At 40.7% G+C, this 25,750-nt stretch overlaps 1 protein-coding gene across 5 annotated transcripts in view; it reads right to left on the bottom strand.

Annotated features, from left to right (window-relative positions):
- MSRB3 (methionine sulfoxide reductase B3) overlaps window positions 1-25,750 on the bottom strand; it is an 86,417-nt gene that overhangs the window by 15,035 nt on the left and 45,632 nt on the right. For all 5 annotated transcript variants that reach the window (XM_082073830.1, XM_082073828.1, XM_082073829.1 and 2 more), the window contains one exon: window positions 25,228-25,256. In XM_082073830.1, the coding sequence (XP_081929956.1) occupies window positions 25,228-25,256 (29 nt within the window). The remainder of the gene's footprint in view (window positions 1-25,227; window positions 25,257-25,750) is intronic.

The following is a 25,750-nucleotide window of genomic DNA, read 5'->3' as shown; positions in this document are numbered from 1 at the left end:
TTTGAATAAATGTTTTTGTTTTCCTTCCAAAAGCAGTATTGGTAAAACAAATGTATGTATTGCAAAACATCTTGTAATCGGTATACCTATCTGCACAATTCACTAAAATAACTAAGGCTTTCATACAGGATGAGTAAATCAGGATAGCAGTAGAGCTGGCAGGCCATACAATGGAAGTGATTTGACAAAATTGGAATCCTAATGCAGTGTGTTCACAGAGAAAGTAAAAACCCAGCAAAAGCAACCTTGTAATAATCAGCATCTGGCACTGAAATGAACAGCAGTCACAGATGAAGTACATATTTGAAAAATTTGTCATGGGTGTTTCAAGTAATGAACATCCACAATTTGTTTGTTGAAATATTTTCCTGTAGTACTGTTACGCATGTCTGGGAAATAAAGTTTGTAAAGAACAGCGTGAACTCAGTTACACACTGAAACTGAAACTACAGAGGTGGAATTCTGACAGAACTATTTTTAACTCAAAAAAAGTGCCATCTGTACTGTCTTCCTTTTGCACTTATATTCCTTCTACTGAGCAACGTATCTCCAGCACTGAGTGCTCTGGCAGACAAGCACCCTCCTCATTACAGCTGGACAAACAGGCTCTTTACATTGCAGTTGTAAAGTTCTGAAACAAGGGAAAGAGTTATTACACTGATTAAAACAAAAAATAAGACAAGGCCCCCTTTCTTCTGTTTACTTTAGATACTGAATAAGATGTCTTGGTGAGGGAATGTGGTCACAAATACCTAAGAAGGCACATAATTTTCTTGGCCATCAAAGAAAGCTTTTGTCAGGATTTGGGCCAAGACTGGGGCAGTTTGCAGATGGCAACATCTGCCCAAGGTTGACAGAATGGAGTACTGAACAGCAAGGTGAACACAGAGCCACAAACCACCAGGTTTGCTGTTAGGGCCATTTGACCACACGACAAGACTCTGTAGGAGGGTGGGATACGGCTCCTTTTGTTGCCACCATGAACAGGCAGAGAACACCCCTTCCCTGCCCTTTGCCTAATTTAACAGCTTATCCACTGAGCTAGTCTGTAAAACAGATACATTTCCAGAGCAGAATTTTCATCCCAGCGCAGGAACATCTCATCATGAGCTACAGGCTCATCAAACCTCATAAAGAACCTTGCCATGAAGCCCTCCTTCACCTGGAAAGTGCAGAAGCTACTCACTGCAGCTTCATGCAAAGACTTCTGAGGTACTTCTGTCACCTCGGGCATGGTACCCAGGGTAGCTTTACATTGCCCTTTGCCTAAGACTTTGTCTTTACAACACACAGCTGAACACCGCGCTGTCATGCACAAAAGCACGTGACAGCTGTAGGCACTGTGGAAGATCCTGAAAGAAGAAAAAAATAAATTATTTGTAGGGTTAGATTGTTTTGAGTTAGTGTTGGGACGAGTGGGGGGGTTTAAATCTTTATAACCTCTTATGCAAACAAGAGGAGGTAGGTAATAATGCTGACTAGAAAATAAAGACCTTTCTTCACAGAAAAGCCTGACAAAAACAATATACATGTGCACACACACTCCCACACACTCCTTTTCCTTAAAGTCTTCTGTGGAAAACTTCAGCTGTACTTTGAAAACTTCTGAAAACTGAAACTATTGAAATGGAAAAGTTAATATTTCAGATTATAATGTTCACCTTCTGTTTTGCTTTCTGTTGCAGTTTCTAAAGCAAAGCATGTCCTTTCTGCTAAACCCCATATTTTCTTTCAAGAAAGATTTCAAAGGAAAACTTTTCATAGCCATGCTACAGAGACGGTGACACAGTCCAAGGAAAGAAACAGCAAAGTGCTTGAAAACAATCTCATGAGGACCTGTTCTCCTTTAGTGCTCTGCTGGGCGAATCACCCAAAGCCTGAGCAAGCACTAACACGGTTGCTGCGCAGACCAGCTCAGCACAAGTCTCTTATTTGCTCAGGTGCCTGCGACATTCCTTACATGGGCACCACTTAGATTTCTTCTTTTTTTTTCTGGATTAGCCTTCTAGTATATTTTTTACTTGAATAAATAATTTAAACAAAACAAACGTGCCATACACAAACTGCTCAAGGCATGGAATGAGCTTCAAACCTAAGCTAAGAGCATTTCTAATTAGGCACAGTAGGAATGGTCACAGTGGAAATCGATTATACTCACTAGATGTTTTTGCAGACAAATAATATTGGTTTATAAACACCCAACTCACTTCGGGGTCTTGTTTTCTTTTATGCTATTCTAGGTACAGAAATACATAAAAAGGAGTAATGGGCTTGGTAAAGAAGCCGATGCAATAAGCAAGAGGAGAAATAAGAGAAGTCAGCAAAAAGGAAACGGGCCAATGTGCAGGAGAGGGGCAAGATGCTGGGAGTAGGCATGCAGTCCTCTGACAGATGCCTTCAGTATCTCAAGGAAAACACTCCATCCCTGTCTCCATCACACAGTGCCTCTCATAGCACCAGGCCAAATGCAGTCCACATCATGAGCTGTGGACACTCTGTGTAACACCGGGCTATCTCCCCTGGGCCATGCAGACGTCCCCACCACCCTGCCGGCGCACAGCCCATGGCGGGGATTCACTGCAGCCCGGGCACAGCCAGCCCGCCCTGCAGCCGTGCGGGCGGGCACGGCGGCTGCTCGGACATCCTGCTCCGAACATCACAGGAGAGAAGAGGCTGTGCCACGTCCCGCTGTTCCCCCGTTGCAGCTGCCCCGCGAAGGGCTGTTTGCGGCGCGGGGGGCCCGCGGCGAAAGCCCGGCCCGCTCGGGGGTCGCGGCCTCCCCCGCCCCGCCCGGGGGCTGCTCAGCGCCGGCGGCCGCTGTTCGGTGGGGGAGAGCGGCAGGGCCCGCGGGCAGGGCGGGAGCGGCGGCAGCGCATTGCCTTGTCCTTGTCTCCACCTGCTGATTTTATAAGCAAATATACTCGGGAAAAGTAACCATACAAATAAATACAATTGCCGGTTGTGTGGGAGCCGTGTTTTGGGGCACATATGTAGGACCTCCAGCCACAACCAAGCACTGCGATCTGGGAGAGTTGAAAAGACTAACATCCGAACGGGTAACCAGTTTGGTTGTTTTGTGTTTGTTTGGGGTTTTTTTTTTTTTTTTTCTGCTTTTTCACGCAGACTTCAGGAAAACAAGCATGGTGCCATTCTGTTGTCTGCTTCCTCCTGTTCAAAGACGTTCAAAGGCACCAGTGAGCATCAAAACGGAGGCAGATGAAGCTCTTGTGCAAGCAGGCGAGTTGGCACTACAATCACTCGATACATTTCTGGAGCTCCCATGTCAAAAAGCATCACTTTCAATTCACCGAACCCTTCAAAGCAGCACACACCAGGGCTCCAGCCTAACCTGGCACTCGCCCTCCTCAGAAAGAACTAAAAAAAGGCTGGGAAGGGATATACAAAGGCATTTCTCATCAACTGCTAAATGGTCCAATATACTCGTAACCTTAGCTCTCTGCTTTATAGCAAGTGAGTGATGAAAACCTGATGGGACAGGCAAGCAGGCTGCACTCTGAGCCACGACGGTGCATTTTTGGAATTGGACAAAAAATATTCTGGACACCTGGAAAGGGCATGGGCAGCAAGGGGATATACTTGGGAGAAAGGAAGAGTTTAAAAAGATTAAGAAAAATTTCTGATTAAGATTTTAAGAGGTGAAGTTTTGGCATGGATCAGGTTTCCTGAAAAGCATGAATCAGGCTCTGAGCTGGCTTCTCAGATGCTGTTTGGAGACCTCAAAAGCAGAATCATTTTGAAAGAAACTTCTTCAAGGAGTCCAGCTTAAACTACAAAGACATAAAATTCCAGTCAGACACAGGAAATTCTTAGGGGAATACAAGAATTTTATGAGTCAGAAGATAAAAATCCCTCTGAATACTTAACTAAGCTAATCTAATGAAGTAGTCACCAAGAAAGGAGTGTGATGAATCTGCATGTCAGGAAGGACAAATTTAAACAAACAGGAAATTGAACAACCTGAAGCTGTTTTCAGTTTTATTCCCTGTGCCCGCTCCCTTTTTTCTTTAAAGGTGCAAAGAGAAGAAGCTGCCGTGTGGGTCTGACAGGACAATTTCATTTTAGATGAAGTTTCAATTTAAAAGAAATAAATTGCCTGGCTTCCTTTTGCAAAGTTGGGAAGTAATTTATCTATGATTCGTTATTTGCACTGTTGTAGACCCTACAGGCCCCAGTACAATCAACCCACTGATCATTACCAAAGAATACAGGGAAAGACAGTCCTTGATATAAAGTTTGTAATCCAAAATTTAGCTTCCTCCCCAGCATGCAGAAGTGAGGCTAAATGCTTCCTATTAGATATTTTACCAATGCTGGTTGCTAGAGAAAGGCTTCAATCCTAAATGGTACAGCTAGCTCCAATCCAGCTTCACGCTGGGGCACATGCTTAGCTTTTGACATGGAGAAGTTGTCAGAGAGGTTTCCAGAGAGATCATCACATCCATAAGGGTCTTGACTTTAGGTACTGAGGATTCCAAGAGCAGCTGTGTGAAGCAATTTTATACAGAATGCTGTCTCCTCTACATTACGGAGCCAGGCGGCAGCTACACTTAAGAAGAGGTTTATGTATGTACAGTATTGGGTCTTGGATGCCTTTTACAATGAGTGAGGAGCTTTTTCAATTTATAAACTTTTTATTACAAATTCTCTCATTTAGGAAATAAATTTTAGCAAATTGCAACTCCTAAAACTTCAGAGTGCTACTTTTCTAACAATGTTGCTTCTATACTAAAATTAAGTTTGCATTAAAGCTCTTCTGTTACTTCATATTTACTTCAGCTTGAAAGAAATAAACTTGTACAGAAGACATATTTTTTTTGTTTGTTTCAGTGAGTGTTGTGATTTCAAATGTCTTCATTCCACAACGGACAAAAAGAAAAAGGAAAATTCTCTTTACACAAGGTTTCCTCCAAAACTAGTCTTGGGTTAATTATTTCATTATGCAAAAAAATCATTATAAGAAAACCAAAATACTTTGATTTTCGTATGTGTATGTAGTATTGCATCTTGTATGCCTTTTTCATGCTAAAAATTTCTGATAAAAAGTTGTGCTAAAATGATTTTGAGATGAAAACAAAAGCTTTCATCCCAAAAAGACATGCCACCAGCACAGCCTAATGTGCTGCTGTACACAGTAAGTCAGGCATATACTGAACTGACTTCAAACTACTTTTTAATAAATTAGGGCACTGCTTAGTTTCCTATCTGAACTGCCTGTTTAGATCCTACTATTTGCGGTTGATTCTGGACTCCACTTAAAATACTAATTGTTTATATTAAACAGACAAGAGAATGTGTGATGTATTTTAACTGTCAAAAGTGTTGTGAACAGCAGCAGCTGGAAGAGGAATGTTTAATTCACTCCGTTACCCCCAAGCCTTTTAGAATCCTGTATCAGCAGCTAAATCTTAGTCTTGCAGGCAAGAAAAACAGGGTATGAAGGGGTAGCACAGCAAAGCGGCTTCTACAGGAAAAAAAGGAGGGCTATGTGAAAGCCATAGTATTGTCATTATTCAGTCAAAACAGAGCATCACTAAATCTACAAGAGCATTGATGCATCCGTGAAAGCTGTGCACGTTTTTGTGTGGAAAAGCTCGCATTTCGTGGCTCCTTTCTTGTGCTGTTTCCTCGCACTTAGCTGATGCCCGAGATGTGATGCAGGTAGCGATGGGAGATATCACTTGAACCATTTGCTATATGATACCCCTAGAAAAAGGAATCTTGATGCTATCAGTTACTGTAATACTCTTGCATGTTCTGGACAAGAGGTCAGAGGCTTGTGTAGAGCTGTGAGTAAGGGTAAGTTTCCTCCCTTGCACAATTTATTCTCACAGGGCACCTCACACACATACTCTGGACACTTCCCCCATGATAATTTTTGCAGCATAACCTGGTGCTGGGACCCACAGGGCCCAAAACAAGGGTAAGAGTTGTTACTTAAGAGAAATTAATAAAGGCATTGCTAAGGAACAGCACCACGTTGTTTTCAACATTTACAAAAGCTTCACATTTTAAAAAGTAGAAAAAAAAATCCAACCACAATGATACTATTTTGCGGATTTCCTTAAGGAAATCTTCGGAGTAAAACAGCAAATTAGCTGCACACAGACAGATGATCACTCTAATGTCAAGGGAAAGGAGGGTCTGAAACACTAAATGAAGAGATGCATAAGCCTGTGCAAACTGCTGTAGTGCAGGTTTTCCTTGGGAGGCCTGACTTCAGCCATGTGATTGGGGGTCTTTTTTTTTAATGCCACATTTACAGAACAGGTTTGGCACGCTCAGGAAAGGAACGCTGTTTTTGTTCATCCTATCCATCTTTTACTTGTCCAATTGCCACTACTGTATTAGTAGAAAAAATAGACCCGACAAGGTGTAAAATAATGCTCTGCATTCAAAGACAGCGCTGTACCTCATTTCACTTTAATATTTACTTCAAAAGTAAACTCTGCTGAAACCTTGCATAAATAGCACTGAATGAGTTTGCAAGGTATTCTGAACTTACTGACTCACATGTCTAACACACAATTGCTTATTTGGTTCCTTACTGCCAAAACATCTGCCAAGAGAGCCCTGGGATGAAGCAAATGGGGAGACAGAAGCAGGTGAGGCTTGACTGGAATAAGAATTGTTAACAAAACAGACGTTAGCCCGCAGAAACATAGTCCACACCAACTGACAGTAAGCAAGAATAGCAAAGCTGAAAAGTAGCTGCAGGCATGGATTTTAATTAGATTTTAATTTGATTAAATTTTTACTACCGTATGTGTCCAAATTCTCATTTTCAGCCTTTCCACTGTCTTCTGTCCATTATTTTTTCCTTATGCTGCAAGAGATCTTTCTTTCTTTTCTTTTTTCTCTCAAAAAGGCTGCAAACTGGGTGTCTGAGCTTCCTCTCAGGCAGTGTGTGCTTGGGAGTGTGAGGTCAAGGAACCGTAGCCTTGATTAGACTGGATTCTGGAAGGAGCTGTACAGAGACTTTGTTTAGGTTTGAAAGATGAGTTTGTGGCTCATTCTAAAAGTAAAGTCTTACCGAGACCTTGACCAGAGAAGGCAAAATACAAAATCTTGACAAGGGGTCAGCCGGAAGTCTTCCATAAAAGCAGGTTTTCAAACAAAAGAAACATGAAATGGTTGCTTGCTGGAATCAAATGTTTTCATAGGGATGTCTCTGCTTCACCAAAGATGCACTTAGCCCAGAACAGCCAGTAACTTGCTGGTCAGGAGGTCCAATGGGACATGCATGGGAGGCTTCTGTTCTAATCAGCTTCTAATATTTTGCATGCAAAGTGGAGAAGCTTTAGCAAGGCTGGCTTAAGGGAAGGTGTCATAAGATGGTTGAAGCAATCAATCAGCTTCCTGCCCTTCTCCTGCCCCTGCTCTCAGCTGTATTGGTTCTGCTGCTTCCTCACCATTCACTGCTCTGGTCTCCATTTGTGGGGAGAAAGTTCAGTTCACTTAACCAGCAGAAAATTCAGCTGTTTTTCTGTGCTAGCTAGCTGAAACAGTTAACTTAGAGGGGTTAAACAACCACTGGAGGCAATGCAAGGCCAGGGCAAGGGCTGTACGGATGACAGAAATACAGCTGTGATGACTTACTGCAATGTCCCTGATTGACAGAAAGACTACCTTTAGAATAAGGTAAGCCTCTGAGTTCAGCACTGACACTACATCTTTGCACTAATATCACAGAAACATGACTATAAGCTGACCATATGAACAACGGATTTGACTAAAAGTCTGCTGGAGGTCATTGCCTTTATAATTCAAATAAGCCTGTAATCCCTCTGTTCCAAAGAGCTCTGTCTCAGCATTACAAAAGGCAAAGTGTGCAAATTTAGAATTTAAAATACATTATCTGGGTTATTATCTGGGCTAAATCTTTCCTCAGAGAGCAGGTAGCAGAGGATGTGCTTTCCAGGAAAGGGACTGAAACATACTGTACTTTTCATTCTCTAAGCATGTTGTGAGAATTTAAAACAGATCATTCAAGAAAAGCTACAGTATGGCAGTTCCCAACCTTATCTTGGATATGACAAAATCTAACCTTTGACACCAAGCTACCCCAATACTGATCCAATTCTATTCAACAAACTCAGACCTTTTTTTAAATGCTGCATAACTCCCCACATGTACAATGCCTGTTTACTCAAGTTCTGAGTGGGCAAAGCGGATTTCGCAGCATTGCAACAATGGAAGTTGCAGGGATGGGGAAGGACTGGAATGCTGGAGGTTGCTGGGTTTTCCCTCTCTACCCTTCACACATTCATCAGATTGCAACCAAAATAATGCACATTCTGGCTGTGGAGCAGGAAAGGTCTGCTTTGGGTCACTAGAAGGGACTGTTCTGAGCAGAAACCTCCACTGAAATTTAAAGGGCATCTAGTACCCGAACGGTTTGCAGTCAACCCAAAAGCCTTCGTGTGCCCCTAAACTTCTTCCCAGCTCTCCAGGAAGCTGAGGCACACCCATGGTTTCAAATGCTCATGCTGTAATGGTATCACTCCAGGTGTTCTCAATAGGATTCCTTCCTATGAAACAACTAAAGGAGTAAAATATGGTCCAAATCTCTGCAGGAAAAGAACAGAGCCAACAGCGCAATCTGATTCTGAAAAATTACTTGGTTCCCATGCCGCAAGCAACAGTCCATAAAGCATCTCACAGAAAACCCAAACAAGCCTTGCAGCTTCTGGCTTTAGAGAAAGAACTGGAGGATCTGGGGACCTCCGACCCACATTCCAAAATGGACCCTAAAAAAAGACTTCCCTCCCTTGTAGGCAGCTTAATGACAGGCAGATTTTCAGTACAGGCCATATCTGACATCAGCTTCAGAGCCCCACCTTCCATCAGATTAAAACAGTTGCACATTTTAATGTGAAACGGGATGGTGTTTCATTTGCACAAAGCACCATCTCATTGATCTGTTGTATTTTTGAGAGGAGAGGTGGAGTGGGGAGGAAGAATTCCTACTTTGTTGTATCCAAAACAGCTTCAGTAGCCAAACTTTCAGTGTTCAATCTTTACACTTCAGTGTCCAGCACGGGTATCACCACGTCTAATATTGGTTTCACACTGTTAGTCCAAGCAACCCCTTTTTATAATCTACACCCTAAGACATGTTAGGTCTAAAATAGTTGCAAAACTATGAGTAGTTTTCTAGAAAGATCTGAATCAAAGTGATCACCCTTTGGAGAGCTGTGTGTACGATGACTGATCATCTCTATTGTTGGCATTCTCAGGGGTCACTGGGGGCTTCAGCTGCATTGTACCAGGGCAGCACCAAAAAGAAAGGCCGTCACAGCCGGCTGGTTGTGCAATCTAGGAGACCAACCTGTGGGTGTCAGTAATTAAGCATCCAATTAATTTGGGCCTGAGTTTTGAGGTGATGGCAGGTTTGGGATTTTTTTTTTTAGTTTCTTTCTAAATAATAAAACTGCCTTAAACAGCAGTCTCTAGGGATCTAGAAAAAATATTGAAAATTTATCAAATTTTGTGAAAATTTTGACTAGAAAAATGGCATAATTTGGACAAATTTCAAATAGCTCAACTGTTTTTGACTCTTCATTTTGAAAGCATATATTTCAAGCCTTTGTTTGAAATGTTTCCTTTCCAATTATCAATTTTTTGTTAAAAAATCTGAGGGGTAAACACCCTGCTCCAGTTCGATACATTGGAAAAACCAAAATCTTTTATTTCTGCTTGCCAACTTAAAGAAAACTTCCCTGGACACACATGTCCCCAACCTGGTTTCCATGTACAGGTTTGGTCCCCAAATAAAAAGTCTGATTGTTTTCACAGTTCTAGCTGTGGCTGCCCCAGCCTCTGGGACCAACTTTAGCCCCCTCTATTTGAACATTTTACCACTTTCTACGGTAAAAATGTATAGCAAAGGCCACACATCCATACAGATATGTAAACTGGGTGAGCAGGGCAAACAATAATTTTATTTGCAGCCTTGTACTAGCATCTTTCTCCTGCCCCTGTGTTTAACAATCAACTTTGCTATGTCCATCCCAGGAGATTATTCTTATTTTTTTCTTCACTGATCTTTATTAGATCATTTAAATATTTACCCAGGCTTCAGTAAGTATTGGTTCACTTCCTGGGAGTGTAGCATTCTTCACTCTTCCTTTCAATGTGTTTCAAATAGCTGCTATCACTGCTGTAACTCTAATTCCTCATCATTCATTAGTTTTAAAACAGACTTGCACAAATAAACCACAACATTGAGCTAATGAGATGTGGGTGGGAAGTTTCTATAAATACAGCCTGAATTAAAGGTAGAATGTCTGCATAACTTAGATAATCTTATTCTTTACATTGCACTGAAGATGACCCTGAATGCCCTTCATTTATTAATCTTTATTTATTTGAAGAACACCCTGCCTTATTCTTTCAGCTTCTTTAGCAGACCAATTTTATGCTTTCAAATATATATGAACATGCTCCTATCCAAATGCTAAAGTAGAACTGCAGGCTGTAATATGTTTGATTACTTAGGCATTTTAACATTATCGTCCACTTCCATCTGTGCAAGGTTTTTAAGCCTGGCAGTGGCCAATACAGTTTATGAAAATTTTAAAAAATATGCAAGAACTACTGGCAGAGGAATGAAAGAAATATACTGTTACTGCTCGTACAAATTATGAGAAATTCATTAGAGCTCAATCATTTGTGGATAAGTAAAAACATTCTTAGAGGCAAAATGCCAGTGGAAATCTCATGGGTTTCAGCTTCTGAAGTTTCCCAATAACCCCCTTCGCTGTGGGAAGATGAAGATGGGAACGGATGGACAGAGTCTCTGTATGGTCCACACCTTTGATCTGATGAAGGAAGATCAGATCACCTTAAGGCCAAGGGCATTTAGATGAAGGTCTGTGTCTTCACTCTCACTCAGACACAGTCAAGTGTGTCAACGTGGGTTTCAGACTTAGACTTGTGCATAGTCTTCCCAGGAAGTGGGGCGGTGGTCAGGAACTCATTCCCTCCTCCCCGAACATGAGCCCAGGAGGGGGCATGTCCCACTGGGGAGTCTCCTGGTCTGTGACATGTCCTGGCCAGGAGAAGGTCCTTTGGGCACAGACCTTCATTGTGTGAGAAAGCAAAGGGGAACATGAAAACCTGTGTTAACGTATCATTAAAGAAATTACTTCTACAGCGACTAGAGCAAGGGAGTTAAGGTTACAGTTCTGCTACGTACATTTCTCTGCTTTTTTAGGAGTGGGACTTACTTTTTATCTTGTCTATACTGGGATGCCTGGAACCAAAGGAATAAAAGCAGCTGCCAGCATGCGTTTCAGGATCATGCTGTTTTTCACCAGTAAAATGCAGCCCTATTTAATCACACTGCCTCAATGACACAGATCCAGGTACACTTGAGATGTGTCATCGTTGTGGGGCAAAGGAAGAGTCTCAGACATGCAGACAGTAAAGAAAACAGAACTGATGAAGATGAGAGCTCCTGTAATTCTCTTCTCCAGCAAAGCCAATTACCTGGGTAAGTGATGGCCAATGTAACGTCAATTTGCCACAGTCTAACACTCATACTAACTCATGACCTAAAGCTCAGCTCTGACAGTTCTCTTTTAATCAGGGATTTCTTTCTATCCTTGCAAGCAGGGAGGGGTGAAATTTCAGTGAAATACTGTATCTTCCCCTCTTGCCTTTTAAACTTGTTTCCAGAGCCCTAATGCCCTCAACACAATATTTTATGCAAGAGATTTTTCATTCGCCCACACATGTTTTCCACCACTCTTCAACCTAAATATGTCTTAAGCAGTTTCCAGATATTCTATCAGCACTAACAATTGACATTCAAAATCCCATCCCTCTGCAAAACTGTATTCCTGGGACTCCATTTAAATCCCTTAAATATAAAGTGTGTAGCAGGGCAAAAAAAATCACTGACTCAAAGGGAGAGAATAGTATGGAAGTGAATATATGAGCACTTGGAAACACCAGAAATCTTATGGGTAGACACTTTTAAAATGAGAATATAAACAGGGGAATTTTGACTAACTCCTTGAAAAGTAAGAGGCAGAAAAAGAACAGTCGTATTTCTAAATCTGAGTGTTTTAAAAATATACCTTTCAGTTTTTGCATCTGCATTTAGTATGTCAGGTGTCCTTAACTTGGTTAGAATGGTTAACACAGACTCAAAGACTTCAACTTCCTAAATGCTCAAGAATCACAAAATAAAAGCAGCAAAATCTCTGCCTACTGAGCTTTTGGAAAATTTCACATACTTTCTGAAACATGAAAAAGACTAGCTTAATATTTGGACTGAAGCTAAATTTAATACATCTACAACATTTCTGATTCACTCTCACTACCCATACACCATCTCTCTTTCAGTTACGTATTTCTCTTCCTGCCCATGAATGGATGAACAGTGATGAATGATCTATTTAAAAACCACATTCTGTCAGCTTTTTCACATCTGACAAGTCTTAGTCATAACTCAAGAGGAAGAGGTGAAAATTGTTACAGGTCTCTGGGATAACAATAACTGGAGACACATAAGTGGATTTGGTGGTTTTGGAGAAGAGAGAAAGAGAGAAAGAAAGAGAGAAAGAGAGAAAGAAAGAGAGAAAGAGAGAAAGAAAGAGAGAAAGAGAGAAAGAGAGAAAGAGAGAAAGAAAGAGAGAGAGAGAAAGAGAGAGAGAAAGAGAGAAAGAGAGAGAGAAAGAGAGAGAAAGAAGGAAGGAGGGAAGGGAAGGGAAGGGAAGGGAAGGGAAGGGAAGGGAAGGGAAGGGAAGGGAAGGGAAGGGAAGGGAAGGGAAGGGAAGGGAAGGGAAGGGAAGGGAAGGGAAGGGAAGGGAAGGGAAGGGAAGGGAAGGGAAGGGAAGGGAAGGGAAGGGAAGGGAAGGGAAGGGAAGGGAAGGGAAGGGAAGGGAAGGGAAGGGAAGGGAAGGGAAGGGAAGGGAAGGGAAGGGAAGGGAAGTGACATACAAGGAGTAACAGAACAAAATAATCACAGGTAAACTAATCCTTCCCATAAATAGACTGCACCCAGCCTCTGTGTACAGATGTTTTACTGACATCCAGCAGAAGAACTTGACAGTAACTGGGTAGCTCTCCTCTTAAATTTATTAATTTCTCCTACTACACCTCCAAAGCAACAGCTGTGGGAAGTGACTTGGGGATCACACCCACTCATCCCCAGCTCTCCGAACATCCATTCCAGAGGGAGATGATCTCTCCCAACTTTAACCATAACAGTTACATGCCTGACTCTAAAGGTGATGGGCACTCACAAGGGTGACTCAGTGCACCTCCAGACAGACTTCTCCAGCAGAAGGGATGAACCCCTCTGAGGATGTTTATATCTTCCAACTGACTCTGGATGAAGCTCAGAGGAATATGTTAAGGTAGATGGTTACAGTTAAATAAGATGATCCTACTCCCCCTGATATGGTAATTGCTTGTACAAAATTTCCCTCCAAATGCAATGCTGCAATTTCTCCAGACACACAGGGACTGTGTGAAAGCTGGACACAGAGATAACCTGAAAAGGTTATTATGCAAATAATCAAAGCACATCAGTTGCTACAGCTAGTAAAGAAGAGTAAAGACTAGTGCTAAGTTAGATGCACCAGGGTTTATTCAGAACAACCAATTGCTGAGAATCTGGATTTTGTGATCTTGATAAGCATGCTATTTGGGGAAGGGCACGTGACAAAGCTGGGACAATTTACTCTGTAAAGAACAACAGGCAGGCATAGTGCTATACCAAAGAACAGAGAATGGTAATTCAGCCTCTGATGGAAAACAAGGTTGCCAAGACTCCTGATCAGATCACATAGGATGCAATTCATTCCTTGCAGAAATACTTCCAGCCCTTGTAACTTAATTCACTGTTGTCTGGCTTAAGACCTGATCGTGCTGTCCTTACTTGCATAAAACTCAGTGCAAATTGTGTCTGACTTAAACTGGCAGCATTAGACCTCACTGGTGTTTTGACCTAGGAATTAATCTGAAGCAGATGGGTGTTCACATGTACAATGGCAGCTGCAGTGGTATGACACAAACTTGTCTACCATTACATCTTAAAGGCTGTCGTTGCCACTAAATTAAGTCAACAAAAGACAAATTAATGTTCTTTGCTTCATACTCAGATCAACACTGTAAAGATTTTGATGGTGATCACTGAACATGCCAGCTTGATTAAAAGCAGCTTGCATTTCTCCCTTTACTTTTAGCAGTACAAAACCTGAAATCAGTTTTGATAGGAGACTAAGATGTGAAATAGTAAAAGCTGACATATCTTTCATATGGTTAAACTTACAGCTCTATATAATGAAAGAAAAACATGAAATATTTTAATCTTTATTGAATATTCTGTAATTAAAATTTATCACTTGGCTAGTCCGTACAGTCTAATGACATGAAACAGGTAAACTTTTTCAAATAACAGATTTCTTCCAGTTTCAACTAATAGGGAATGATATCATTCTCATCATCTTGTATAGAAAAGATGCTAAGGGTTTTTTTTTTCTCTTTGACAAACCCAGAGGGAAGAAACAAAAGCAGCTTTCACCTCTTTCTTGTTCAAATTCATGACCCCATAAGCCATGCTAATCAAAACAGATGATATGCCATTTTGGACAACATGCACTTAGCCACAAAGGTACTACTCTTAATGAGACATGGCCTAAAACCAAAACAGGGAAATGCACTTCACGGTAGTGAGAAAATAATGAGAAAATGAGTGGACACGTTGACCATAACCATCCTGTCCTGTTGAATTCATCAAGGCACACAAGCAAAAACTACCTTAGAGTTCCTCAGACACAATTTGCACTGAGTTTTATGCAAGTAAGGACAGCACGATCAGGTCTTAAGCCAGACAACAGTGACAAGCACTGGAACAGTCCCATAGATAAGCTATTGAAATCAAAGGAGCCATCTGACACATAGTGTATGGATGCTGAGGTCTTGCCAAGGTCTTGCCCTCTCATCTGTTCGAAAGGTCTAAGAGGCTGGCAGCGTGGTGCTTGTCCCAGTGGTTTTACACAGCCCTAGATCTCCTCTGGGCCCAGTTTAGGTCACAGCATTGACAAGCACATCTGGATGGCCACAGCTTAAACAATGCTATTGCTGGCTTAAGTTGTTGCTGTCCTTATTGAAGCTGTGGATTCCTCCCAGAGCAGGAAGGGAGAGTCAGGGCGGATGAAGAAAAGCATCCTAAGCAATTCTTCTCCCTTGGCCAAAACCAGGGAGTTTAGTTAGATTTGGTTTGATTTGGTTTGACTGTGAAACTGAAAAGACAACGTGAAGCAGCTGCCAGATGCTGTGGATGAAAAGATGGGAATGCTCCTCAGCTAAAGAGCCACATTTTTCATCATCTTCCTCTGATTCAGTAGGGCATCACATGAACAGAAGAACTTCCCTCCTCCATGAGAAGCCAAGTAGGAACTGGATTTTAGTATCTCACAGGAACCACTCTGCTTTCTCCTCTTTTGATCTGGTCTATTTTCAAAGAGGTAGTGCTATGAGGAACAAGGGACACCTTTTCAAGGGACAATCGATGCAGTGATCCACCCAAAGAAGGGTCTAGGAATTACGGAGTCAGCATTTCATTTCCCAGCACAGACTTAGTTACTACCTAAATCAGGAAAGTACCCCAGCCACACATCCTCAGCTGCTCGGCCTCCAGAAAAATAAAAGATGAAAATTTTCGTTATTCACCAGTAAAGGGAGCAAGAGGAATTCTCAGGTGAGTGGGAATAAATGAAAAGGGACTGGAAGTACTTAAAATCTTATTAAACTTTCCCAAAGGGTAGAGCAGAGACCTGCAGTGGAGACTCAATGTAGACCTCTAGAATAAACAAGGCATTTACTGATTCAGAGTAAATTCAGGCATATTGGGAGAGAGATACAGCTTTAAAAGAGACTACTTTTTAAGGAGAGAAAATAAATTTCTCTTGAGAATCCATCACATTGTATCAAATATAGTATATATTAACAAACTGCTTATTAGAATTCATCAATATTCTCTTTGATTTCACCTCCTTTTCTCTTCAAAATCAGCATTATTGCCACAAAAATGGAAAATGGCATAGAACTGATCCATGTCAAGTGTGTAAGATCTTCACTTCTCATGGCCTGCAGAAGAAATCAGACTGCTCAGAATCTTGCAAAATTCAAACTGATGTCATGAACTGATGTTGACTAGAACATTTAACATCCTCCAAGCCCCACTATTTTAAGTGTCACTTGCATTTTCAAATACAAGTGTTTTCTTCAGAAATTAATACATGGGTGAATGATCCTGTGATAAATAGATAAAACCCTGCTTTCTTAGACCTCTGTCACTGATAGGAATATTATTCTTAAAGGGATTTTGGAAGTTTTACATTCTATCAGTATTTTCTGTCCTATGTGCCTAAGCCCTCAGATTATATTTACATGTCATTTAAACGCCACTATTATGACTATTAGGTTTTATTAGGCCTTTATCTACAGCCACAGTCATACATTCTGCTGCAGAAATCATGCTGTTCAATTAGGTGAGAGATTCTGGACCTGGGAAGACCATTTGCACAAACTGAATTTCTTCTGCACAGAACTGAGATCCCCTTGACACAAATTTTGTGGTACGGGTCACTGTGTAGACAGAGTGAAAAACTCTAATTCAGTTGAATACATTTACCATGCTGCCTTTTATATTGCTTTCCAGAGACTCTTTCTAACATAACTTCATTTACTCAGTCTTAAAGGAGACACTTTGTAAAGGCTACTCATTATTTGATTTTTAGTGGACCTAGGAAGTGATATCAACTGAGGAAGTCTTTCCACTGCACTAGGTCTTGCATGCCTAATAGCAAGAGACAGGTCTTTCCCTGAAAAGCCTTGCCATATACACAAACTAGACAGACAATGGGCAGCAGGAATAAGGTGTAGGGAAAAAGTACTTTGCCCAAGATCACAGAGCTATCAGACATGCTGGAACAAGGTACAGAATCAGCAGATACCCATACTAACATTAAAAATACGAAGCAGCCATCCTAATTGTGTCCAAACTTGCACACCTCAGCTATTATACCTATATACACCCAGATGGATGACGATAGCTTCTGCACCAGAAGACAATAGAGACGTAAAGAATTATTGTATCCTACAGAATTCTTGTTTCCTGGCACCACGCAGTGAGCTAAACAATATCCCATGTTGCCATTCTTCAAAATCTCTGCAGAAGTATGTACATGATGCATAATGCCGTAACACTCCACTTACAAATGAATTATAGTTCAGCTTCCAAATTATAAAGCAGACAGGCAATTTCCCCCCCCCCACTTCATGGTTTAAGTGAATAGAGTAGTAATAAAGCAACAAAACAATACAACTGGAGCTCTACGTGGTGTGGGTAAGTTGCCTCTGAGCTATATAACTATTTCAATGAGCCACAGCTGTGACCAGAAACCTCCCTGCTTGTCCATTCTTGTGGCTTCTCTTGCACATACTCCATTTTTGGCTAATTAAATGGGACTACGGCAAAGTTAATTATCACAGTTAGTCTGTAATAGGGTTAATTTGACTGAATGAATTGTTATTTAACAGGAACAGAAAAACTCTTTACGAAGTTTGTATATATAGGCTAATTCAAAAGTACCACCAAAAATCTACTACTTTGTCCACTGAACAAAACTCCAATGCAAGTAGCTCTTGAAAAGCAATTAGGTAGCCTTGTTCAGTAAAAATCTGAACAATGATTAACAGTTTAAGCAAGAATCACATCATTTTTGTATTTAAGAAATCCAGCCCTCTAGAACAGTAAAGATGTTACGCTGCTGAATGTTGCTAACTTGAAAGAGCAATTTGCTAACTAACAATAACTCACTGCCCAATAGACCAAACCTATCTGAAGCAGCTTTGCTTAGGATGACTAAAAAATACTCAAGCAATCTACTTCATTGTTTATAATTTGACTGAGCACCACAGTTTCCAATTCCATGTAATAAAACTATGATTTATATATTACTCATGTCTTCTCAGACTACATTTGCCAAATTGTTTCTTAAAGACAGCCTTTTTTAGCTATTTGTAATGAAATACAAAATAGAAAAGATTGTATTTAGCACTTAGAAAGAAGGGCAAAAAATTTCTCCTAAGTAAATCTGATGAATTTGTTTACATTAATGACATTAAAATGGAAAACCCAAGTCTAAATATTTTCATTACACGACCAATTTAAACACATCGCAAGATCCTTCTCAGCAAGATCCTCAGAGCAAGGCAAGAAAGAAGCAGCAATGATTATTAAAGTATACGTAAGACAAAAATAGAAAATTTTGTTTGTCTTTGTTGATATTATATTCCTGCCTCCAGGAGCAAGGCCCTTTCACACACGGCTCTTCCCACACGGGGACAGGCAGTGCGTGGTGCATGAGGGCACAGCGAGCATGTGTGCTCGCTCACAAGGGAAGAGGATTTTTAAGTCTTTGCCCCATTAATGACAACACAAACAGGATTTTTTGGAGAGAGGAATATATTATCCAAAAAACCCCACATTACACAAGTTATTCACACAAGAAAGATTTAAGGCTGTTGTGAGTCAGATCAATGCCGCTGGCCTCCGTTGGTAGATTCATGGACCTAGCTTATGGAAATGAACAGGTTTCCTATTGAGCTACTTTGACAGCTGGGAAGAATCATGCCAATGACAGTAAGGAATAGCCCAGCTCAGCTACCAATAAGATGAACAGAGAAAATAGGAGAAAAAGACCTCTGCAACTGCAAAGCCAGTATTAAAATTTGGAAAGTTACACATTCTGGCAGCTGCCTTCTTCAAAAATCCTAGACAAGCAAGCTCGCTTGTACACTTACAAGATTTTTAATCAGCCCTCCATAAATTAAGACGTTGCTCTATACATCTAAATTTGACCAATTTTGCCATCCTTTACAAGACATGTAAGAGAAGGGCGATGGTCAGTTATCATAGGCCAGTGCAGCTACAAGCACATAGTTCACTGGGATGTGAACTCAGGAGATGTACCAGCCATCTATACTCCAAATTGCATTCCAGTATGGCCCCCAAAATATTCAACAGATGGTTCAGCTTGCATCTGGATCTAAAAGCTCATCTCACTGCTAAACAAATATAACAGACCATGCTTTCCAGCTATTGCACCCCTAATGATCTGCTTGTAGAGCTGTTAATACCAAGAACAAAATAGCACTGACAAGTAATGACAAGTAAGATCATCTGAACTGCTGTTCTGCTTATGTAGTTGCTGTCTCTCTGTGTCAGTTCATGCACCTTTTCAAGAATCCATGTGCTGGTGGTGGCCAGAGAGAAATAATTAATTCCTCATAGTTGAAAGAGACGCTGCTGAGGTTACTTGCCTCACCCAGAAAGCTGTGGAGCATCCTTATTCTTCAGTATCTCGGTTGATTTTGCCATCTTTTCCTGTTACAGACTCTTCTTACATTTTTAAATCAAGTACTCAGTTTGTAGGGTGACTGATGAACTTGTCAATATGATCTTGTCATGAACACCAAATGTGTCTTCCCTGTTCCTGAAACTACTCAGGCTTTGCTAAGAAGAAATTAAGAACCGCTCTATCACAGCATGGGTGAATAAGCTGACGTCAATAACATTTAGGAATTGATTTGTTCATTCTGTACTGAGATGATTCGATTGATCAATGGACGGTATTACTAAGTGCCCTGCTGCTTCAGGGACCTAAGGTTTCACACAAGTTAAGTTTCTTTTGGGTTTCCCTAGTAGCAAGTGTCAGTAAGAGATGATCACTTACAAGATGCCTCTTGGTTTTCATTTCTTTCTTACTTGAGTGAAGAGTCCCTTGTGCTCTCAATAGTTGCATCGATGACTTTCATAAATTGGGACCACTGACAGGCTAAGGGAAATCAGGGACGATAGTGAGAGTTTTGAAAATCTATTGCTGAACATCTGGAAGTGTAACCAAGACAAATTTATGAGAGGAAAACATGTGGACGCCCCCAACCTTACAATTTTCCTCCGACTGTTCTCTAGCACCTGTGCTGAACCATGCAGCCTGGCAATTCAGGACATCATAGAGGCCACATTAAGGGAATGATACCAGTAAATGTAAGAGGTGAGAAAGGAAAGGATGGCGACTTTGATGGGAATAGAAGGGTGGCAGCACTGTGTAGTGCTGAAGACATGGGGACACACTCATTCTGGTGGAAAATGTGATGTGCAAAGAGGAGAAACAACCTGTGGAGTCACTGGCTGGCACTGTGAGCCCAGACAAGACAGGCAAAGGAAATTCCAGGAACTGTTGGGGGCTCCTTGACTTGCTTTGTATTTGACTGCTGGGGCAGCAGGGATCCAACAAAAGCTAATGTGTAGATGTCTCTCAGCACAGCTTCCAGCTGCACAGGCTGCTATTATAGCTTAATTCCTCATACTAATTGGAATGCTTCCAAAGTATTGACACAAACGGTGATACAAAATCACATAGGTAATCTCTACATTTCATTTGATCTGTATAGAAGCAGGGAGACAGAAGAATGGCTTTTGGAGATGCATCTCTCATTTTGAAGGAGGCGGGAAGCTGGCACAGAGGACGGTGAAGAACACAGCTGAAGGCAGCGTGTGCCCCTGGGCACTCCTCTCTCCTATGCCAGGGCTCAGATGTGTTTCGACAGCACGGTGCTGCCACAACTGTCACTTTATTGCACCCTGCGCTCTCCGACTTCCTCCATCCCACCGTCTGAGTGACATATACATAAAAGAGACTCCACTGGAAGCCAAGTGTATTGTCTGGGGATTTGTCCTTTCTTTTTAACAAAGAACAAAACTCAAATTTCTTCCCCTTTGTGATTTCACTGCCAACACTATCACTTGGATATCACATGGCTCACCTCCACAGTGACATGCAGGATACACCAAATATTACAGAAGATGCCACAAGAAAGCTCCAGCCCTCCCACTAGGTAGTAGGAAACTCACTATTACCATTCCCTGGTGACCAGTGAGCATGCTGAGATGGTTGTTTGCATTTTCTATGCTTATTTGTCTGTTACTAAAGTGGGATTAACAGTGTTCAGTGACAGCTTTTCAGACCTACAAACTCTTCCTGTTATGGAAAAGCATCACGAGACCTATTTTTCCCTAAATTAAAAAAAAAAAATCTTCCATTAGCTGATTATTCAAATATAGTTCTTATATTCTTAAATTCTAAAATTTGCTAATCAAGCACATAGTGCAAGAAGCATTTTAGACACTACCAAAATACTAATAATTAGAACAAAATTGTTTCAGTTGTGTTTTTTGTGGTTTACTTTGTTCCCTAACAGATTTTGAGAAAAAAAAAAATCCTACAATCTTTTTTGCTTTCAAGTACTTTTTCAGGGGAAAAAAATATCTATTTTCAGTACCAGTGTTATTCATCATATTATGACAGGAAAGCAAAATTGTTTCATTTCATAAAATCTTCTAACAGCATGAAGCTAACCCCATGGTCTCTGAGACAGAAATTCTGCCAGCTATAGACTTATAAAGAATCAGCAGAGAAAAAGAAGTTTCTCAGATGGAACTGTTAGTCATGATGTGAAGAATGTGTGTCCCCTACAGATGTTATAGCTATTTATATGATAAATCCCGATCATCACTATAGGAATTTTACAGCCTTCTTTTAAGTTAATGCTGATGTTCAAATTAATCTTTTTTTGACAATGTTTGCCTAATATTTCAGTGTTGAACAACATTTCCAGGGTTACATTTACAGTGAGCCTACTGGGCACTTTTAAAGCTGTATTCCAGACTTTGTACTTGCTTCAGAAAGACTTATTTTAATTCTTCAGTGCTTCACAAATTTTCCTAGGAAAGACAAGCGCAGTAAGCATTGATAAATGCTTACAAGGGCACATCTAGACTTGCAAGTTCATTGGAATTAACACTGGGGTTAATTTAGAGCACACAACAGGTTGTAGAACAGCTCCCTGGAAGAAAATATTCATTCTAGAATAAAATTACCTTATCCTCATAGTCAACATTTGATCTGTTTGAGTAACATGAGATAAACGAGAACAAAGCATGTTTGTTCCAGTTTGCAGGATCATCGGTTTACTCAGGAATCACAGTCTGGGGAATTCAAAATGAAATGAGGGATATGAAAATACCTTAAGGTGTCTCTAAGGAATTCAAGGTTGCATAAATATATAGTCATCGGTGTCAAATAGCAGCAGCCCTTTTAAAACCAACGCTACATTTACACACTTCAAAGGCCCACGTTATACAGAACGTGGTGCTACATAGGTCACTGCATCCCCCCATACCAGAGAAACACTTTCTTATGAGGATGCCTCTCTGCCATCACCAACACATCTGTCCATTCCCTGCCTACACCCTCCTGTTCGCTCACAGGCAGCAGGAGGTCTGGGCTTACTGTCTGGTTTTAGAAAAGGATGGCAAACTCTTAGGTGGGGAAACAAAAATAGTGATGTTTTATTTGGGTGATACAAGTTGACTTGATCTCAGTATCTCCACTTCTCCTCCGCTCTCTCATATTGGGAACAAAAGATAAACTTGCAGTTGCTTGCACTATCTGACTAGAAAGAAAAGCTTCTTGGTGGAAGAACTAAGCTCTATCCCTGCAAAGGGAAGGCTGGTGAATCTTTCACAAAGATAAGGGTTCTTTCAGCCTTGGCCATGAAATGTGCTTTGAAGTTATGGAGTTTCTGTGACTTCTTTTTTCTTAAAATGCCATTTGAATTGTGTGCTTAATATGTTTTTTCTACTATCTTTTAACATCTACCCTTGGTTGTTACCTGAAACCCGTGATGAAAGAGGTAGCACTGATGAGACCAAGGCGTTAAACCTCAGTAATTCTCAGTTACAAGTACAGCATCTGGGGCAAAGAACATGAGACCAGGAGCCCAGGTTGGCCTGGCCAGCCGCGCACATTGGCAATCCACAATGGATCACCAGGTGAGGAGCCGTAAAAACCTTGGGGGTGGCCAGGGTCCCATAACGGGAGAGTCTGGAACTATTCCAACCAAAGCCTTCCCCATGGATTTGGGGGAAAGGGATCAAAAGCAGAAGATGAAAGTGAGGCTCTGCAGAAAAAGGAAGAATAAACCTAAGAAATTCCTCAGACCTAGACCTTCCCATACTGTATCCCTGACAGTATACAAAGTGCTTTGATGTTCATGGTACTTGTTCATGGTACTTGCTGACATTGACACTCAGCAAAACAGTGTTAATTACCTGCTGCAGAGAATCCTGGTGTGCATCCAGGGAATATTTAGGTGCAGCAAAGAAAGAGTGGAGACAGAGAAGATCTCGGGTCTTTTACTCCTTATTGACATTGATATATAAAAATATTTGTGTAGTCTCCTGTAAAAGGTCTTTACTTCAAAATCCTTTTGCAACTTTTGTGTGCTCTGTGGTCTTGGGGAAATAAAATTGTCTCAGGCATTCACAAGGCCAGAGGTCCAGCCTTGTAATAACCATGCCTAAGGAGTGTCTTCAGAAGAGCAGAGCAGGGAGAGCAACTCTAGTCCTCTGGTCTTTGGGCAACTGGGCTTTCCAACACACTTGTGTGAGAAATAAGAGACAAACTGAAGGAAAACAAGCCTATGGAGCTCACACAGATCAAGAGGAGCCATTTAAAAGCTCATGCTCATCCTACAGAGTCCAGTCACAGAGGCCTGGTGACACCGACTGAGCTGGCATTTGCCACACCTGCAATAGTGCCAAACTTTTACAGCCGCCCTGTGGTCCCTAGGAAATACCAAACCCTTGTGGTCATCACCCAGTGCCCCTGACAGGAGAGCTGCTTCCAAAAAGAAAGTCAGAAAACTGTTTGGGGCTCAATCAACCAAGCAAATCAAAGCTCTGCAGAGAGCATTCTCCCCTCAACAGAAAAGTGAGACGTTTGACACTCTGCTCCATACCCTAGTTTTGGTGACTTTACTAAAAGCAAGGGCGTAATGGCAGACAACGGGTGAAGCTATCCCCCCATGTAAAACTGTTTTGTCAAGATCCAAGAAGCAATCTTAGAACAGCCATCACTCAAGCAATATTTAAACCAAGTAACCTCAAGCTCAAAGACTAAAATCATAATAGAAGCAAGATGACTCAAGTATACAAGATGTAGGAATTTGCTCTATAAATGCTTCCTGCTGTAGATACCATTCCCATATAGTTCCAAAGATAAAATCGAATGTGGAAAGAAAAAGCAATGTAATACCTCACATTTCAAACCCAAATCATGTTGTAACTGGGATAAAAGGAAACATGCTATTTCATAAATACACTGATTAATATATATAATAAAATTCATATCATTATAAGCAACTACAATCACTGCATTAAACAAACTATATAGAAGATAACATTGGCCTAAATACAAAATTGCCACAATAATATCAGGTTTTCTGCTTAAAACAGTCTTTTTTCATCTTAACAATTTTGAATGACCTTTTCAGGTAATGGATATTTCAGCTAGTTTCTGGACAACGGACTATTCTTAATTTACTATTGTTTAACTTTAAGGAACACCCAGGAATAGTTAACTGAATAAATAACAGTCTGGTATTAGGATATCTGTCTTTTCCCCAACTGTTCCCCTGTTTGCTGTCCTGTGTTTTCTGTCTTGTTAGATACACATTAACCTGTTAGACTGACCTTCACTTCCCTCCCAATCCCTATAGCACATTAAAATTCTTTAAAAAGACAACTTGAGAGAGATTGCCTTTTGGTAAACCTCCTAAAGCGAGCTCTACGGACTGGTCTGGCATGCATTGTGTACATGCATCTGTCACGAAAATTTGATGACAAATCATCTGTTTCCTGACAGATAGGCTGCGCTGACTTCAAATTCCCATGAAATGTCTTTGTCCACCAGGAAGAAAAACATTCTCCTTTAAAGCAGTGATCATTCTCAAACTTCACTTCAATCCTCCATTTGCTTTAAGTCTGTACTATCATTTATTTGTACTATAATTTTTCTGGATCAATTAAAGCCTGTTGCAAGATACATCTTCCTGATCATCTTTTGGGAAAATGTAAAGAGACAGGAACTAATGAAAGGAATGAAAACAAATGTTTCACAGTAATAATGCTGTTTTCAGAGGGTGAGAAATGAAGATCCTTTTTAAGACTGACCTACCCCAGTTTGTTTAAAACTAAACTGAACTTGAACTGATAAACTACTCTTTTGAGATTAACCTGAATAGTGTACATTCAGCAAAACACTGTAAATCTAAACATACCTGAATTGGAGTCAAACTTTGTTTCTGACCTGCAAAAGAAAATAAAAGGATCGTAAGTTACAAGAACTGCTTTATGCCATAAAAGCCATTTGTCAGACTGATCACTGAGCAAATATCATCTTTAACAAGACTGTCTGCCTCTGTACATTAATACTTAATGCATTCAAGTGGATTTGAACCCAAATAATAACTATTACCTTTAACATGTTAGGTTTTTTACAACATAGAGTTACAAAGAAATTTTAAAAGACAAATCACAAAATGAATGCAGAAAATAGAATATAAATTTAAAACAGGATTAAATTATATGCTGTGAATCCTGCAACACAGTTGTTCCTATGAAATAAATATTGTTTTCATTCATTTTCATTTTTGAAAAGTCATTAAGAGGATTTAATTTATTCATGAATGTTTCCAATCTATTTTTGAAGCAGATACCGTTTCATTAATGTCATATGTATTGTATCCAATGATCTGTACTTAATTGTACAACATCCTAGGAGGGTTTTGTTTGTGTGTGTCT

This window comes from Streptopelia decaocto (genome assembly GCF_964273445.1).
Source record: "Streptopelia decaocto genome assembly, chromosome: 1".
In the NCBI taxonomy this organism is placed as follows: Eukaryota; Metazoa; Chordata; class Aves; order Columbiformes; family Columbidae; genus Streptopelia; species Streptopelia decaocto.
The sequence above is the reverse complement of the archived record's forward strand: the minus strand, read 5'-3'. Positions and strand labels throughout refer to the sequence as shown.